This window comes from Netta rufina, assembly GCF_964035555.1.
Source record: "Netta rufina genome assembly, chromosome: 5".
In the NCBI taxonomy this organism is placed as follows: Eukaryota; Metazoa; Chordata; class Aves; order Anseriformes; family Anatidae; genus Netta; species Netta rufina.
The window spans coordinates 3,974,619-3,993,031 of NC_140128.1; the positions used below are offsets into that span (position 1 = coordinate 3,974,619).

At 43.6% G+C, this 18,413-nt stretch overlaps 1 protein-coding gene across 1 annotated transcript; it reads left to right on the forward strand.

Moving 5' to 3' along the window:
• Positions 1-226: 226 nt before the first annotated feature.
• LOC311209728 (calcitonin) lies at positions 227-13,609 on the forward strand (the record flags this gene model as incomplete). Its single annotated transcript, XM_084287240.1, has 4 exons — positions 227-325; positions 12,042-12,137; positions 12,445-12,576; positions 13,411-13,609. Exons 2-4 carry the CDS (start codon positions 12,052-12,054, stop codon positions 13,607-13,609), a joined length of 417 nt encoding a protein of 138 aa, XP_084143366.1. The 5' UTR covers positions 227-325; positions 12,042-12,051.
• Positions 13,610-18,413: the final 4,804 nt, after the last annotated feature.

Sequence of the window (18,413 nt, forward strand, 5' to 3'; positions counted from 1 at the left end):
CTCAATCTTTCTTCCTTTCTTTCTAATTTAGTTTCTTTTTGTAGATTTGTAAGAATTCTGCCATCTCAAATGATAAAGAATTTATACCCATGTACTTAATTACAATTCATAACATTACAGATCAAATACGTACTTGATAATCTAACTATTCAATGCTTAATTCTCAGTACGCTTCTGTGATGGGACATTCTGTTTCAAATGTGGCATTTGTGACCTGAGAGTACATGGCACGAAGGCTGAGGAGGGCCCCATATGTTGCTCAGAAGGCAGGTGGTGAAGAAATCAAACATAGCAAAGGCCACTGCTCTGCGGACACAGAGAGGAGGTAAGAACTGTGGCTGGAATGGGGAACAAGGAGGGGAGCTGGGAAGTGACCAAGTACAGTGTTTTGGCTGCAAGAAAGCAGCGAGGCTTTATGGCAGTCAGACAGGCTACCTAGGTGCTTGCTGAATAGGGCACAACACTATAAAGTCTAATAGGAGAACAAGATTTAGAGACGGTCCTTGCTCATAATTGCCTGGGATGGGCAGACTGCGAAGGAAAGATAAATGTCACTTAGGTACTACAGAACAATATGCCAGTAACTTATTGAAGGTAAGTGCAGCAATGCTGATCCAGTTTTCTCAGCCAGACTTGCTGATGCCTGTGTGTTGTCATGTGCTGAAGGCTGGTTGGGGGGGTTGACCAAACTCTGTGCTGGTTTCCATGGGTCAGTGCAGTGAAAGACTCTGATTTTTGGGTAAATCTTCATGCAATGAGAAGTCAGTTCCACAGGCCTCAGCACCTTTCTCAGCCCTAGCTGTAAAATGCCTGTAAAATGTGTATTAATGACAGCCTGACAGCCTTCCATACCAAAATTTCATCCAGTTTCTCAGGATACAAAGAAGTGGTTTGAGCACTGTTGGAAATTTATTTTTTCATTCCACTTATTTATTTGTCCTTCCTTTCAATATGATACTTCCTGGTGTCTTGAATTATTTTGGCCATATCTGCAAAAATGTCAGCATTTCAAGGTCAGAGGCCTAAGATTTCTCACAAGAGGGCAAGAAATTCAGCCTCAGCTTGGCTCCAGCCAGAGGCAGAATGAGGAGAAATGGCCAAGGATTAAAATTCACTGTGCTTGAGCAGCTGTTCTGAAGCACGTGAACTCAAATGGATAGATTCAAACATACTTAAGTGCATATATTTAAAAAAAAAAATAATAAAAATGGAGGTCTCCAAACGCTTTTGCTCGGCAAATTCAGGTGAACAGAGCTACACAGACTGGTTGATCGGAAAAACAAACTTCAAAATTGTGGGAGAAATGCTTATTCACTGCCTACAGACAATTACACAGGGCTAACTTGCAAAATGAAAATGATATTGATTTTCATGGGAGTAAAAACATTAATATGCCAAACACACCATGCAATTATACAGTGTATAATTATATGGTGTCATCACAATCTCAGTTACAAGGAGGATCATGATTTCCACAGCATCTGTGTCAGAAAAGAAAAGACAGGTGATTGATAATTTTGGCAGCAAGCATTCTGAAGAGGAAACAAAACCAACAAAACCTTAGGAAAGACCTAAGAAGAGAAGAAAAAAAAAACATACTGAAGAAAAGGCTAAATGTTTGGCTGTAAATCAAGAAATAGACTTTAATTAGACTTTCCACCTGGGGGAGGGTGATGAACAAGTGGAGAGCTTGCAGATGAGGATTAAGGGGCAGGCTGGTATAGGTGACACTGTTGTGGGGGTGTAATACAGGTCACCAGATCAGGACGATGAGGTCGATGAGGCCTTCTACAAGCAGCTGGAAGTAGCCTCGCGATCCCAGGTGCTGGTTCTCATGGGGACTTCAGTTATCCAGATATCTGTTGGGAAAGGCCCCGCACATGCAGTCCAAATGGTTCCTTCAATGTGTTGAAGATAATTTTGTGATGCAGGTGGTGGAGGAACCGACAAGGCAGGGGGTGCTTCTGGACCTTGTTCTTACCAACAGGGATGGGCTTATTAGGGATGTGAAGTTTGGGATGCAATGACCATGAGATGGTGGAGTTCAAGATCAAATTTGGTGGAAGAAGTAAGGCAAAAAGTAGGATTGCTACCCTGGATTTTAAGAGAGCCAGCCTTGACCTACTTGGGGGCATCTTATGGCTAGATTGCTAGAAGGCAAGGGTGCTTGTGAGAGCTGGGCAACATTTAAACAGCACTTCTTCCAAGCTCAGGATCGGTGCATCCCAAAGAGTAGGAAATCTGGGGAGGGGGTCAGGAGACCTGTGTGGCTTAGCAGAAGGAAGAGGAAGGTCAATGAAATGTGGAAAAAGGGCCTGTCCTCTTGATAGGAGTATAGGAGTGTTTTCAGGGCCTACAGGGTTGCGACAAGGAAGGCTAAAGCCCACCTAGGGATGAGGCTTTGAGGCTTGCAAAAGAGATAAAAGATAATAAGAAGGTTTTTTTTGTTTTGTTTTATTTTTTTTAAGTATGTAAACTGTAAAAGTAAGACTAGGGATAATGTGGGATGTGGGTCCCCTGCTGAACGAGGGGGGTGTCCTGGTAACTGGGGACGCTGAGAAGGTGGAGATACTGAATGCTTTCTTTGCTTTGGTCTTTATTTCAAAGACTTCCCCTCCGGGACTCCTTGACCCTGGAGGGGGGAGAAAGAGTCTGGGAAGTGGAGATCTCCCCCTTGGTTGACAAGGGAGTGGTTCGGGAGCATCTGAGTGGGCTCAACGCACACAAATCCATGTGTCCCGATGAGATGCATCCATGTGTGCTGAGGGAGTTAGGGAGGTAATCACCAAACCGTTCTCTATCATCTTTGAAAGATCTTGGAGAACAGGAGAGGTGCCTGAAGACTGGAGGACAGCCAATGTCACTCTGGTCTTCAAGAAGGGCAAGAAGGAGGATCCAGGAAACTATAGGAGGCCAGTTGGTCTCACCTCTGTCCCTGGAAAGGTGTTGGAGCAGCTTGTTCTGGATGCCATCTCCAAGTAATTGGAAGAGAATAAGGTTATGAGGAGTAATCAGCATGGATTCATAAAGGGGAAATCGTGTTCAACCAACCTCGTTGCCTTCTATGATGGCATCACCAGCTGGGTAGATGGGGGGCGAGCAGTGGATGTCACCTACCTTGACTTTAGCAAGGCTTTTGATACTGTCTCCCATGACATGCTGCTAGCAAAGATGAGAAAGTGTGGGATAGAGGAGTGGACAGTAAGGTGGGTTGAGAACTGGCTGACTGGCCGAGCTCAGAGGGTGGTGATCAGCGGCACAGAGTCTGGCTGGAGACCTGTGACTAGCTGTGTTCCCCAGGGGTTGGTGCTGGTCTGGTCTTGTTCGACATCTTCATCGATGACCTTAATGAGGGAATAGTGTCTGCCCTCACCAACTACGCCGATGATAAGAACCTGGGAGGAGTAGCTGACACACCAGAAGGCTGTGTTGCTGTTCAGCGAGACCTGGACAGGCTGGAGAGATGGGCAGGAGAAAACCAAATGAGGTTTAACAAGAGCACGTGTAGAGTCCTGCACCTGGGAAGGAACAGCCGCATGGATCAGTACAGGCTGCGGGATGACCTGCTGGAGAGGAGCTCTGAGGAGAAGGACCTGGGGGTCCTGGTAGATGACAGGTTGACCATGAGCCAGCTGTGTGCCCTGGTGCCTAAGAAGGCCAATGGGATCCTGGGGTGCATTAAAAGGAGCGTGGCCAGCAGGTCAAGGGAGGTGATCCTCCCCTCTACTCTGCCCTGGCCAGGCCTCACCTGGAGTACTGTGTCCAGTTCTGGGCTCCCTGGTACAAAAAAGACAGGGATCTCCTGGAAAGACAGGGATCTCCAGGGATCTCCGGAGGGCCACAAAGTTGATATGGGGCCTGGAGCATCTTCCCTATGAGGAAAGGCTGAGAGACCTGGGGCTGTTCAGCCTGGAGAAGAGAAGACTAAGAAGGGATCTTATCAATGTTTGCAAGTATCTTAAGTGTGGGAGACAGAGGGGTTTGGCCAACCTCTTTTCAAGTGGTTTGTGGGGACAGGACAAGGGGCAATGGCCACAAAATGGAGCACAGGAAGTTCTGCACCAACATGCGAAAGAACTTCTTCCTGGTGAGGGTGACGGAGCACTGGGACAGGCTGCCCAGGGACATTGTGGAGTCTCCTTCTCTGGAGATATTTAAGGCCCGTATGGACGCCCACCTGGGTGACCTGCTCTAGGGAACCTGCTTTGGCAGGGGGGTTGGACCCAATTATCTCTGGAGGTCCCTTCCAACCCCTACAATTCTGTGATTCTGTAATTCTGTGTGATTTAATGTGGAGGAAAAACAAACAAACAAAAAACAGACAAGATTTGAGAGTTATCTTCAAGCAGGGGAGAGAACAATCAAAATTGACCTTACCGTAGCATTTAGCCCTGGTGATGGAGTAAACATGGTGGTGCTATCCACTGTAAGAGAAGAGATTTGAAACCGAAGAACATCGTTGCAGAGCTGTAAAATCAGATTTGGTCAAGCCAAATGTAAAAGGTGGTCAATCAGCCAAGATTAAAGACCTGAGAACCTCTAAAGGATGCGTGATTAAATGGAGGAAAAAGGAACAGCATGGATAAGTATGACTGAAAGTTGTCAGAAGTAAGTGATAAACCATTGTGGACAGATGAAATCACTTAAGAACAGAGGTTTAGGGATGCAAGACTCCAATGGGCTGTCCAAGGGCAGATTCCTTGCCAGTTCCTGACTGATTCTTTTTTCATTCTTTCATTCTTTCGAGAGCATGGGGGTAGCGTGTGCTGAATTGCTACTTTGGGAAGGTTTTACTCATCTTAATCACTGATGATCAAATGAGCAAACTCATAGGATGAGTAAAGGTTTTTTTATTTCAATTATAAAAAATGATGGCTGAGTAAAGAAACCCATTAAAGCATGTATCTTTATTAAATTCTAAAACATTCTGGTCATCAAGATTTACAATTACTTCACATCATAAATTCTGTAAGGAGACAGTAGAGTAACAGCAGATGATTATGTTTCTGTCTTCTCAAGAAAAGCAGAAAGCAATTCTTTGACAGGGAATGACTATGCATTTACATAGCTTTGACTTTTGAAGGAATTTGAAGAAACATACCCATAGATGTGACTGTTCTTTCAGTAACAATATGAAGATTCTGATTAAAACTCTGTTACACCCTTGAGAGAAAAATGAAGTCATTCCCAAGTTCCATCAAATATTTTACAAACCTGTACTCAGCTGCAGTTTAAAGCAGACTTTGGAAAATGAAAGGAATCTATATCAGCATGTGTGAAATGTGCATGCATCTTGGTGACAAAAATAATTTCATGAGCCCACTGACAAGTTTAGAATCATGTGCAGACATTACCTATTACAATTACATAACTCTTTGTAGCATATCTCTATGCTATAGGTATATATACTCGTTCATCTCAGTGAATGCTGAATTACAGTACCTTCTTAGCTAAACCTATAATAATGATGGCACTTTATGATTTGCTAAAACAGAACAACCCATCTAAAGTTTTCTCCTGTGAATTTGATGTTTGGTGGCTGGAAACCAACATCTCCTTAATCACAGTTCTACTGTGCCGAAGCATTTTATGTTGTCGGTCAGATGCAGAAAACTACGATAGTGGTGTAAAGATTGTGCCTTTAAAAATAATTTTGGCATATTTTATTTGCTGGCTCTTATGTTTTAATCTTTCAAAATATACTTAGGTCAATTTAATGCTAACAGAAGCATGTCTTTTTAATTGATGTTCTCATATGATTACTGGTTCCCAGAAACTCCGATATAAGTAGATTAGCAACTATTATGATAATAATAGCTTTTTCCTTTATGTACTATTTACCAGCACTGTAAGTAGAGAGATTTATTTTGGTACCTAGTACAGGTAAATCTTTGCCCAAGTGGCTTTTGTTAAGAGTCAAACAATTAAACAACCAGCTCAGGGACAATTGCATTTGGTCCTCCTGATTCTGGTGCCATTACTGGTATCAACAAGGATGTATAGCTGTAGCAGCTGATATTGTTGGGGCAACTGAATGGTCCCTGAATGGGTTTATAAAACCATTAAGTTATACTGTGGCTTAATCTGACCTCAGTATTATCAGAACAAAGAATGTAATAATGAGATGAGATCTTCCAGGCTCCTTATGTCTTGTAAAGAACAAACATGGGATTAACTTGAGGATCTACAGTATAGTTTCTCACCAGATTTTTGCTGACGTACTCTGATGACATATAAGATAGTAGCGTAGCACTTGTGTAAGCAATTCAAACAAAGTTTTATGACAATGCTATTGCTTAACGAGGTTAGTTTTCAGCTCTGAAGTTGCTTTCCAGATAAGGAGTTTGTTCAACTCTTATCTCAGCAGCAGAACGTATGAAGTGGGAACAGGTGCCAATTCTGAAATAGTTTCAGAGTGAGACTCTCCGCTGCAGTCTGTCCCCCTTTTGTTGCTCTGGTCATGCTGCAGGTCTGCCCTGGCTGCATTTGGAGAGCTGAGAATTCCCCTTGAGGGATTTCCATTGTCAGAGCTTTGGAGCTGCAACCGGGGACAGAACTGGCTCTGGCTGGAGTGCAGCTGAGTTTTGCCAATTCTCGAGGATGGAGGTCTTGCCAGGTGGAATGAGCTAGGGCTGCAGCCTCTGCAAGCCTGCACAGAGGCTGAGCTGTGGTTATTCAGGACAGAAGATGGTGAAGCCATAGCCAGCTTCCTTGAAGTCTCCCACTTCTCCCTGTGCAAGGGAACTGCAGTGCAGGATGGTGTGACTTGCTTTGTTTTAAAAGATTATTCTGCACTGAATTTTGAATATATACAGGGAAACTGCTTCAAAGCCAAGGCTCATTAGGAAGGTTTCAGTGAGATTAAAACAATCCAGCATTGATCTTCTGTTTAAAATGTCTTTCATATTTCAGTCTGGGAGCTTTTCGAAGGCATTTTGAAAGAACTGAATTTGCTTCCAGACTGATTCATAGATTTCTCAGTAATTAGCTGAATAGCAGTTCCATTTTTGAGAAAGTACTTCCTGAAGCACCCTGAATTTTGATGTCTGTTAAAAAGAAAACCATTTAGTGTTGGGATATATGTCAGTGTTCTGTTTCTCACTAAAGCACTGCATTTTTCTAAAAAGAGGCTCTCATTGTTTTGGCCAAATTTAAACCAAACTGCAAGATTTGTAGGACGGTCAAATATTTTTGTGGACAAGCTTTATGTGAGCTCACACTAAACCTGAATATGGCTTTCTGGAGGCCGTTGGAGCAGAATTAAGCAAAGGATCAGATCAAAGGGAAGTAACATCTCCAAGAGCAAGCGCTAACAAAAGTTTGGATGATAGAGGTGTTACGTTTCAGAGTTTACACAAGTCTCTATCTATTAAACTTACAGAATCACAGAAACTGGAGATGGAAGAGTTGAAGAGAGCAGTTTAGTTGATCTTGTTCCATCCCCAGAGCTTATCAACTATGTATGTCACTCCTGACAGACGTTAGACTACCATGCCATACAACCTTGCAGTGAGAGAGATGCCGTAACTGCAATCCAACCTGTTGTTACATGTCATTAATCTCAATGTGTCAGTCTTTCCAATGTGTGGCATCTCCCTCCCCTGTTTACTTTTAAGCACATATATTTTTGCTGTTTTGAATATAGTACCAGTGTGTAGACTCATGGCAAGTATTTATGGTTTTGGTATCACACTTTTCTGTAGTCTTTCCTTTTTTTTAACTGTTTCTCCAGTCTTCGTGTCTTTTTTTTTTTTTCTTTTTTTTTTTTTTTTCTTTTTTTCTTCCTTCTAAGTCATGTTATGGGCTTTCTAATGACTTATTTTATTATTATTATTTTTTTTTTCTGGACTTCTCCACTTTACTTGAGTCTTTTTGAGTTATCTTGTGCTATCCTGAACAGAGTACATTGGCTGAGACCTTATCAGCAACAAGCAGAGTGTAAGGATTAGCTTTCAGGTCTTAAATATGATACTCTTGTTATTGTACAGCTTTCTTTTACAACAGCATGACGTGGTTAACTGTGGCTCAGCTTAGGTATTTTTTCTGCAGAATGGATTGCAATCAAACATTAGAAAGACACTTTTGTGGGAGACACTTTCCCCTGCATGGTTTGTAGTCTGCTTAAGTGGAAATGCTTTCTGGACATTCACAGAGACAGGATGCTGAATTAGACTAGGCACCCACATGAAACACAGACAAGCAGAGACACAGATAAAGACTATGTGATTTTTATAGCTGGTTTTATCATGAAATGTCCTGATCTGCAAAAGGTTTGGCTGGGTGCTATGAAAACCATGCTTAGAGAGAGCAGAGAGATGTGAATGATGCTCACCTGCCTCAGGAATAACTTACTGCATCTGTGGGTTGTGGCATCATCCCTGGCTTCCCTTCCTTTTTGAAGAGTCCTCTCTTGTCAGGTGTGAACCATACTTGGGGATGGAAATTCTATCTATGCAGCTCATAGCCTTGTCTATCTCGAAGAATTACTTTTTATAATTGAACAAAAATTGCAGTGTAATATATAAATGTGATATTTTTGTTTAACAGCATGTCACCTGGCAACATTTAAGAACCTCACTGCAGTGTCTATGGTTCGTTGGTATAATGGGAACGTGTATAGTAGAAAAAAATGGTTGCACTTTAAAATGTATTGGTAAAAAACATAAAATAGTAGAATATTGTAAGAAGTTCTATCAAGTGAGAAAGTCACTTTAAAATAGGGCAGATTTTTCTTATTTCCTGAAAACTTAAATAAATTAGGAGAAGAGATTCCTTTTAGTCAGATCTGTAGGATGTACTAGATAATCTAATTTCTTAAAAAATATATATTTTATAGCTCTTTAGTTTATTTCTTTTGAAACTGATTATTTTACCTGCTATATTATCAGGCAATGAAAAAAAGCAGAACAAGTTCCTTGTTTCCCTAATCATTTGCTTTCCTAGTGCAGTGCTCATAGGCACCCCTTTGTGCTAGTTTTTCCACGAAAACTTAACCTCTGGTTTTGGATTCATTTAGCAACAGGAGAGCTTTATCCTGTGGGAACTCTGCATCTTTTTGACAGCTCTCTAAAATAGACCAACTGATCTTTGGAGTTCTTTTTATTTTGTAAATTTTCTTCTGTGTCTTATGTATGAGAGAAGACAGGTTTGCAAGAAGAAAATAGATCTGATGAGACCAGCTGACGTATAACTGAGGAAAAAAAAAGTAGAACAAGCCGGGAGTCCCTCCATTAGCTCTGGCAAGGAGCAGCCTAAGCGCTTGCCAACATCCAAGTACTATTTCATCTTTACGTGCACAAAACTATATCTATTGGCATTAATACCTGTTGCTGTAAATTTATGTTTCTTCCTGTGAAAGCCTGAAGTAGAAATGCTGGCAGCTGAAATCCTGCAGTCAGTTCATCCTGCAGGCTCCAGCCCGTGGCTGAGTTGCATTGGCAAGAGAAGCGCTTGGAGCGACTGAATCAACTGAAAGATGAAATGCAACTTGTTTTCCCCCTGAAGAACTGAAATACATTATTCCAGCAGGGTCGCCTGGATTTTTTGTAAGGTTAAAAGAGGAATGTTCTGTGCAAAGTTAATAAATCCCCAAAGCAAGTATCTGAACGATTAACTGTTAACAGAGGAAGGGGAAAGCAAGAGTGCAGTTTGAGAGGTGTCTGACTGCAAGTTCACTCATTTAAGTTCCCACACTTTACAGCTGCTGGTGGAGCTGTCCAAGTCACGCTGAAACAGCAAAGCCGACCGTTCCTTTAGGTGCTACCCGCTGTTTGCAAACGCAGCCTCGGCAAGGCTAGCTGGAAGGGATGCTCGTTGCGAGCCACAGACGTGCCATTTACAACGAAATTTCCAGCTGGGCGGGCGGGGGGCAGGAGGAGGCTTCGCCGGGGGGGCGTGCGAGGGGTGCCCGGCGAGCGAGCGCGGGGAAGCCGCAGGGGCGAAGCCCCGGGAGCGGGCTGGGCACGGGGCGCTGCGGGCCGGGGCGCCGAGAGGATGCTGCGACCGCGGGCGGCGAGGGAAAGGAGAAGCCCCCAGCGGGTGCCCGGCGCAGCGACTCCGCGCTACTCCTTAAACTTCGAAGCCAAAAAAACCTTACAGCGCGACGGCACCTGCTCCGCGGCTCGCCAGGCGCTACCCGCGCCCCCGGCTCCTCTAACACCCCCCCGGGGGCCCGCACCCGGCTGCCAAAGCCGAGGCACGGTGCGCGGGGGCCCGGGCGGCGAGGGGCCGCGGTCCGAGCCGCGAGAGGCACGGCTACCGGCCCCCCTGCTCCTCCCGGCCCCCTCGGCAAACATCCTGCCGGCAGGTGCAGCCCCGCCGCGCCCTGACAAAGGGCCCTCGGCGGGTGATGCATGGGGCGGCGGGCAGCTGCCCGGTAATCCGCTACCGCCGGCCCCCGCCCCGAGTGCCTTCCGTGCACCTGCCCGGGAGAGGCGCCCTTACTGCGGTGGCCGTGGTGATGAGGATGATGATGGTGGTGAGGATGATGATGGTGGTGCTGAGGATGATGGTGGTGCTGAGGATGATGGTGAGGATGCTGATGGTGGTGAGGATGCTAAGGATGATGGTGGTGGTGAGGATGATGGTGAGGATGCTGATGGTGGTGAGGATGATGCTGATGGTGGTGCTGAGGATGACGGTGGTGCTGAGGATTTCCTCGAGGGGCGGCTGCCCAGGGCCCCTCGCTCCGCGGAGCAGCTCCGGGCTGCGCCCCCTCCCCGCCGGGGACCGTAGGGCTGCCGAGGGGCGCCCCTCCCGTCCTTGCCCTGCGCCCCTGCCCCGGCTTGGCGCCCCGGCCGCCCCCTCCCGCCCGAACGCAGCCGTCGGGGCGCCGGGGGAGCGGCGGGGATCGGCCCGTGAATGACCCCCCCACACACACACTCCGGCCCCGCCGCCGGCGGATTTTTGTGAATGGGACGGTCACGGAGCGGAGCATGACGTCAGCGCCGGGCCGGGCGGCGGGGGCGGCGATTGGTTGGCGGGGCCCCGCGGGCGCCCACGCAGGCTGCCGCGGCGGCGGGGATAAAGGGCGGCGGGCGGGCGGCGGGCGGCACCGCGGCTCGGCGGCGCCACCGGCCTCTGCTCCGCATCGCCCCGCACCGCCGGTAAGCACCGCGCCCTGCCCTGCCCGCTGCGCTGCAGCAGCAGCAGCAGCAGCAGCAGCATCTCCCGCAGCATCTCCCGCAGCGCCGTCCTCCGGGGGCTCCCCCGCGTCCCGTCTCCGTCTCCGCGCCGGGGTGCGGAGCTTTGCGCGGGGCCGCGACGCGCTGCTCTTCGCGGAGGTGCGGGTCCTGAGGGGTGTGTGTGTGTATGCAGGGGGGAGAACGTGGCCCTCGGGCTCCCTGTCGCGGGGCAGCAACCGGGAGCTAAGAGAAGCGAAGCTCCTGGGGGAGTCGCAGGGGTGCTCATCTGAGCCGAAGAAGCCGGTGCTTCGAGGAGCAGAGGTGTATCTCAGAGCAAATCGATGAAAATTTCTTCTGCGGGCTTTGTTCTTGTGACTGCTTTTCTTACAGAACTTACTCTTTTTCTGATTTCAGAATAGGAATGCTTATTGAAAGTAGCTTAGCCTGAGCTGGGATATTAGCGTGCTAACTGCCAAGTAGCAAGCAGTTTTGGAGAAACCGCTAACAGTAGTAATGCTATACGCTAAGCATTTTTCTCTCTCTTTCTCTCTCTCTCTTCCCCCAACTCTTTTCCCGTGACTGCCCGTTTGTGATGGACACACTGAATGACATTGTATGCAGTAGTTAGTTAGAGGACTGTGTGTTCAGACAGTTTAAGAGAGAGTCTGCATTAAGTTGAATGCTGCTGTACAGAACTTCAACTCCAAAAAGCTGCATTTCTATCCCCCATAATAGCGCTAAGTTATTTTAAAATTCTGAGAAAACCAAAGCAAAATGGGAATGATCAACAGCAGTCAAAAGCTAATACTGAAAAGAAATGCTGTTAGCATTTGTGCTACTTGCAGCTAGGAAATGGTGACCTTATAGGATTGAGGGGATTGGAAAACAGCCATTGCTTGATGTACCTCTTTGTTGTAGAGAGGAAATCATGGTTATGCTGAAGATTTCATCTTTCCTTGCTGTTTATGCCTTGGTCGTGTGCCAGATGGATAGCTTCCAAGCAGCTCCAGTCAGGTAAGAAGCTGGTCCTGTTGCTGAGTGCTTGATCTGAATGGTATGGAAATATTTAATCTCCTTTAGAGACCTAGGAGGAGAAAGGGCTACCAAAAGCTAGCTTCTTCTAATGCTCTTTATGATACTGTCTTTTCTTAACTATGTATATAAACCACCTAATGCTGTGCATGAGCACAATTTATGTATTCGCACCGGTGAAAGACACTGTCAATGACACAGAGCAAGGCGTGACAAACTCTGCTCCCTGTGCATGGCTCTCTCTAGCAGACTGGGCTGTATTCATCCTGTTTTGCTTGCCTCTGCATAGACCTGGCTTGGAGTCCATAACAGACAGAGTGACGCTCAGTGACTATGAAGCCCGGAGACTATTAAATGCACTGGTGAAAGAGTTCATACAGATGACAGCAGAAGAACTGGAGCAAGCCTCTGAGGGGAACAGGTAAGGACCATGGTCCTGGGGCAGAAGAAGGGCACTTGAGCAGTGTTAGTGTTTGATACCCAGCAAGAGCCATCTGAGCAGACCCTCCACAAGCCGAGTAATTTATTTTTTGGGGGGAGGATGGGGGGTGGGGTTATGGCTAGCTGTAGTCACCTAATTGGTAAAGGATAATGCAGAAACATCCTAACAATGGCATCAGGAGAATGGCTTCCACCTAGTTAACCTGCTTCTATCTGTCTCTTACGACTGAAAGTGGAGGGCGATTTGAGCTTGAATGAGGGGGTTATATTAAAATATGACAGCAAAAGGTACGTTTTCCTAGTGGGAATGTTAGAGGACATTCAATCACTCTTGGATTCTCTGTCGTGAAAGTGCATGCTGTTGTAAGGCATGGAAAGTCCCTGGCAGAGGGGAGGTGTTCCTCCTAATGCACGCAGCGCCACTCTCCTCCCCTAGAGCAAAGGCATGCAAGAACATTTGCGTTATCCTAACAGGATTTGTATTGCAAGCATGGTGATGTATGAGAGACTAAACAGCATGCTGAATACATGGAAACTAAAATCTTTTTGTCCCCTGACTGTGAGCATCTGAAAGGCTAATTAACTTGCTTTATCAACAAAATGAATTCATTGGAAAAAAATAGTGTTTTCTTTCTAATTGCATTTGTATGAACCTTCCTTGCATGGAATGTGATGTGGAGAGATTATTTTTTATATCTTTTTTTTTTTTTCTTTTGAGTTTCCTAACTATATATATTTATCTAGGGAAGAAATGCATGACCATGCATGTTTGAGATTATTCTTCTTTTGGGCATGTTTTTTTTTCCCCCTGCAGCCTGGATAGACCTATTTCCAAACGCTGTGCCAGTCTGAGTACTTGTGTGCTGGGCAAACTGTCTCAAGAATTGCACAAATTGCAAACTTACCCTCGTACTGACGTCGGGGCTGGAACTCCTGGCAAGAAAAGAAATGTGCTGAGTGACCTGGAACATGAACGCTATGCAAACTATGGGGAACCCCTAGGAAACAACTAGACATGCTTATTTCTGCCCTTCTCCCTTTTTTTTTAACTTGATGCATGTGGATCTAACTCTGATTGCTAACTTTGCTATGTTCTTTTGATTCTGTTTTTGACAGAGAATGTTTGAGATGGACCTTAATGTTAGGAAGACAGAACATAACACACATAACAAGCTAGGGGAAAAATAAATAAAAATGAACAGCACTGCATTGAGATTTCAAATGATTTTCTTAGACATTGATTTAAAAAAAAAAAAGTCTAGACAGGGTTCTTCATTTCTGGCTACTAAATGTACGAGTAGACTCTTTCATGCCTGCCCATGCACTTGTTCAATAAACCTATTTTTCTATAAGGATTAGATCTGTTTGGTTTACTTGTTTTAGAATGTGAGACTTCTAGATAAGGCTAGAAATATTTTTACAAGTTCTATTCACATTCAAGAGAGGCAATGCAAGTAATTCTGGAATAACTTAGGAAGGTGATGAAGTGCAATGAGATAGAAATAGAAATCATACTCCTAAGATATTGCACCTGTGTAACCAAATTATGCATACAATCCTATTGGTAAAGATCCTGAGAAACAAAGGAATCAGGAAAGGCTCATACAGAGCTGTTCAAACTAGAATTGTAATCCTGTTTTAAACTGAATACTGAACACTTCCAGGTAAGAATTTAATGTTCTTTTCTTTTTTCCATTTAACTTTATAATAGGTCTTCACACCAGTATACTTGAAACCCAAGTGTATTAAAAATATTTATATTACTTTAAGACAATATAGCGTGTATGGAATGTAAATTAAGAGACAAAGTTCTTTTTGCTTAATGTTTAGATATTGTAGCCTCTTCTAAAAAATGACTTTCTTTAGCTATTTTCTCACAGATGTCACATATCCTTCTTTCCAGTTTTCCTGTGCAGCACCACAGCTATCCTGTAATCAGAAACCCGTTCCAAAACACGGCACTGATGTTATAAAGAATATTAGTTGTTAGTGAACAATTCTGTAATGATTAAATGAGCAAAATCCCTCCTTCTCCAAGAAAAAGTCCTTGCTTTAGTAGAAGACTATTCCAAGTAAGGACCATATGAAGGGCCATGAAGTCCTTTGTTGCAAAATTTTTATTAGAAGAAATCCTGATGTCACTGTACTATTTGCATGGCAATGTGCTGTAACAGGCTGGAGTCTGATGGCAAGAAAGGTGTTTCCATATTCCAATTAGATATGTGGAAGTAGTATGCTCATGTGTGGTTCAGCTCTGAAAGAAGGGGTAGGAGGAAATGGTTGGCTGCTGTGCAGGTGCAGCCCTAGCAGCATCACTGGAAGGAGAAAAAAAATATCAAAAAAAACAACTCCTGTTAGCCAGTGATGCTAGAATTTCATATCTTTTCTGGGTGTTATGGTGCTGACCTGAGAAGTTAGTGATCAACTTCTGCTACCATCCTTCAGCAGCACTGTAAACAAAACACAGACTTAAATTTTTGGAGGAAAGGGGAGATTGGTTAAATGCCACAGATCTGCACCTTATCAGCAGCTTTCTGCTAGCTGTGGTGACTTGCCAGAGGTAGGAAACAGCTCAGGCTTCCCTAAAAGTCTGGAGTGGTCCAATTGCCTGAGAACGTGGCTCAGCTACCTTTTGTAAACTGAGCCTGACACTTAGAAAAACATAAAGGTGCATCTTTTAGAGCTTGTTAGCAAAGCTTACTGAAGCTGTAAGTGCTTGCTGCTCAGCAAGCCTGCTTGCTTTTATAGAAAAATCTTTCCTAGGCATATGGCCTGTTACTGACATTCTGTTGCATGCAGAGTAGATATGTTGGGAACTAACATTTGTTTTCCTTTCAAAAAGCAGTGTAACAGCACAGAAGAGGGCATGCAACACAGCAACCTGCGTGACCCATCGTCTGGCAGACTTCCTGAGCAGGTCAGGAGGAGTGGGCAAGAACAACTTTGTCCCAACTAACGTGGGGTCTAAGGCTTTCGGCAGGCGAAGAAGAAGCATTCAGATATGAAGAGCTGAATGGTAATGTGAATATGGTAACTACACTAAATGGTCTTCAGTGCAGGCAACCCTCAGATAACTTGAGTTATCAGAACTCTAGGGTTCCTGGGGGAGTAACAGGTTTACAGGGAAAACCTCTGGGGAAAATAGGACAAGTAACTGTATAAAAAGACATTACAAATATAAGCGTACCTTGTTTAAACTGTGAAGAAGAGCTTTTGTAAATGCTTTGCTTAGTTAATGTGTCGTGAAGCTAGTTATCTAAACACCACAGTTAGGTAGAAATGACTCATTGCCCCATTTTACCAGTAACATTTCATTATTGGCATATCAGTAATTCTGCATTTGTTTCTTTCAGATTGACATGAAACTGAAAATCCAACTTTAATTTCTAATGAAAGGAGCTCTTCTCCATAATTCAAGACAGCCAAAAAGAAGATTAATTTTGCATCCTAATATTGAAAATGTTTTATTTAATACAAATGAGAACACTTCTGTTATGTATAGTACAAGAGAATCTAGTTATTCAAGTTAAATTATTGTATATTCTTTTTATATGCAACTCTATTTCAAATAAAATGTGACAGCATCTATTATTTATTTATCTTCTAGTATATATGTGATTCTTGCTATTTATCCTGGCACTACTGCCGAAACTCGGGGATTATACCAAACTGCTGCCTGGCAAGGCATGTGTATAATATAGTGTGCTGTGCCTTGATGTAAAACACTGAAGTAACCTGACTGTACAGTATGTTTAAAAAACAAACAAACAAACAATCAACACTTAAATATTGTATAATTTGTGAATTTGCACAAAATTAAAAAAAGTATTTTAGATACACTTGGATTGAGAAACTGATTTTTCATTTAAACACACTTACAGAAACATTTGGCACTAGCCCAACGTCATTGGAAATCATCTGGCCCGGTGGTTTGCTACAGCCTTGTTAGCTATAAATGCTAGGTTTTGAGTCAAATGTTCAGAACAGAAAGATTAGCTGCTGTTTTATATGTATTCATAACACAGGAACTCAGGAAGCCACCACTTAATGAGACTTGTACTTTTAAAAAAAATAAATAATGAAAAGAGGCCACAGTTCCACTTAATAAAACAATAGAGACAGAACTCACCATGTGTGGGTTAAGGCAAATTTTTATTTTTTATACAGGATGTAGTTTGGCTGAAATGGCCTAACATGCTTTGTAGATTTTTGTCTAAGGTTGAAAAAGTGAATTAGAAAGAAAGAGGAAAAGGTGCTATGTAAATGTACATTTCTTTTAAGCAATCCTGAGACAGAGTCTATTTAGAGATCAGGGACTAATAATTAGAGTAAGTGGAGAAGAGGGTAGCTGGAAGCAATCCATGGATTTTTATGTGGTGCTGCCAACTTCCTCCTCAAAGCTGCTGCTTTTTCAGTTTATTAGCTGAGTCAGATATTTGTTTAGATTTGTTTTGCACTTCACAGTCTGACTCTAAAACCTGCTTCATCAGTTCAGATGAAAATCACTTCACAGTGTAAAGTAGAGGTTAGGGCACTCATGATATCTCTGTCTGTCTTTGCTGCAGGTGTAATAGCAAAAAGAAGCATGACCAACCAGTTGTAGACAGAGCCAGTAAGGCTGTCCAGTGGTGGCACTTCTGTAGCATGCTCTTTAATGGCTATGCTTTTGCTCCTTGAGGGACATTTCAGCCCTGGTAAGTCAGCGTACAAAGCAGACCTTGTAGATGATATAAGCTAGTTGAAAGGGAAAAGTTTCAGTGCTTAGATGGTCAAGGAAGAAATGCAGTCTGTGGTCTCTTGGCTTGGAAATCTGTTGCCTTGAGATAGTGTTTTTTTTTTTTTTTTTTTTTTTTTCATTTTCTCCTAAAATATCTGAGATTTGCCCCGTGTGAGTGTACTACACCTGCAAGGTGAACCACTGGCCTGTGTGACCCTGCTTGGGTCACATGTGAAAGACCCAACTCTCAATTTTACAGCCCAAAAACATTTTTTAGTTAGATTTTTCCCAATTTTCTGTTGCACAAAGCATGGATCACGTGCCAAGATGACCTGGCCACATCAATATAACCTTTCCCTTTCATTGCAGAGCCACTAGACACAGGTGGCAGGTGGTCTCTTGTTTCCTGCTACAGCACACAACAGCTTAATCTGCTTCAAAATAAAATGCCTAAGAACTGTTATTGGGATGAATATATATAATTTGATAATTCACATTAAAGAAGAAGCCAGGTAATGCTCATGGTTTCCTTCTTGTCTTGAAATCTAGACACTCAAGCAGTTTGTTGTTTCTGTTCACAGCCATCCTCTGCTGAGATGTGTCTGAGTCTCCCTTATGTCAACAGCCAAAGTTTCCATCCCTTCTAAAAACTCGCAGTCCTTGCTTTTTTTTTTGACAGTTTTATTTATTTATTTATTTATTTATTTTTAATATTTCCTCAGACTAATATTCTACATCAAATCACAAATCTAACATGGACAACAGATTCTAATAATGTTGGTGCTGGTTCTTACATTGTCCTGGCTGGAGAAAGATTGGATCAAACTTTTGATGCGCTTGTTTTCTTTAGGAAGAAATAGTTTCGTATCTCAATGTATATTCCTGTTGTATTTTCTGTTTTCTCATTAAGATCTCTGCAAGGAGATATTTTCATATATATGAATATATATATATATTGCATTGATGTGATATCTCATCAATGCAATATTTTCAAAAAATATGTCTGTAATGGACAGAAAGTGCAAGGCAAATGGGAAAGGTGGTGAGGATCCTTATATCTTTTTTTGTGATGGGAAAAGATAGAAACCCTTCATCCCAAA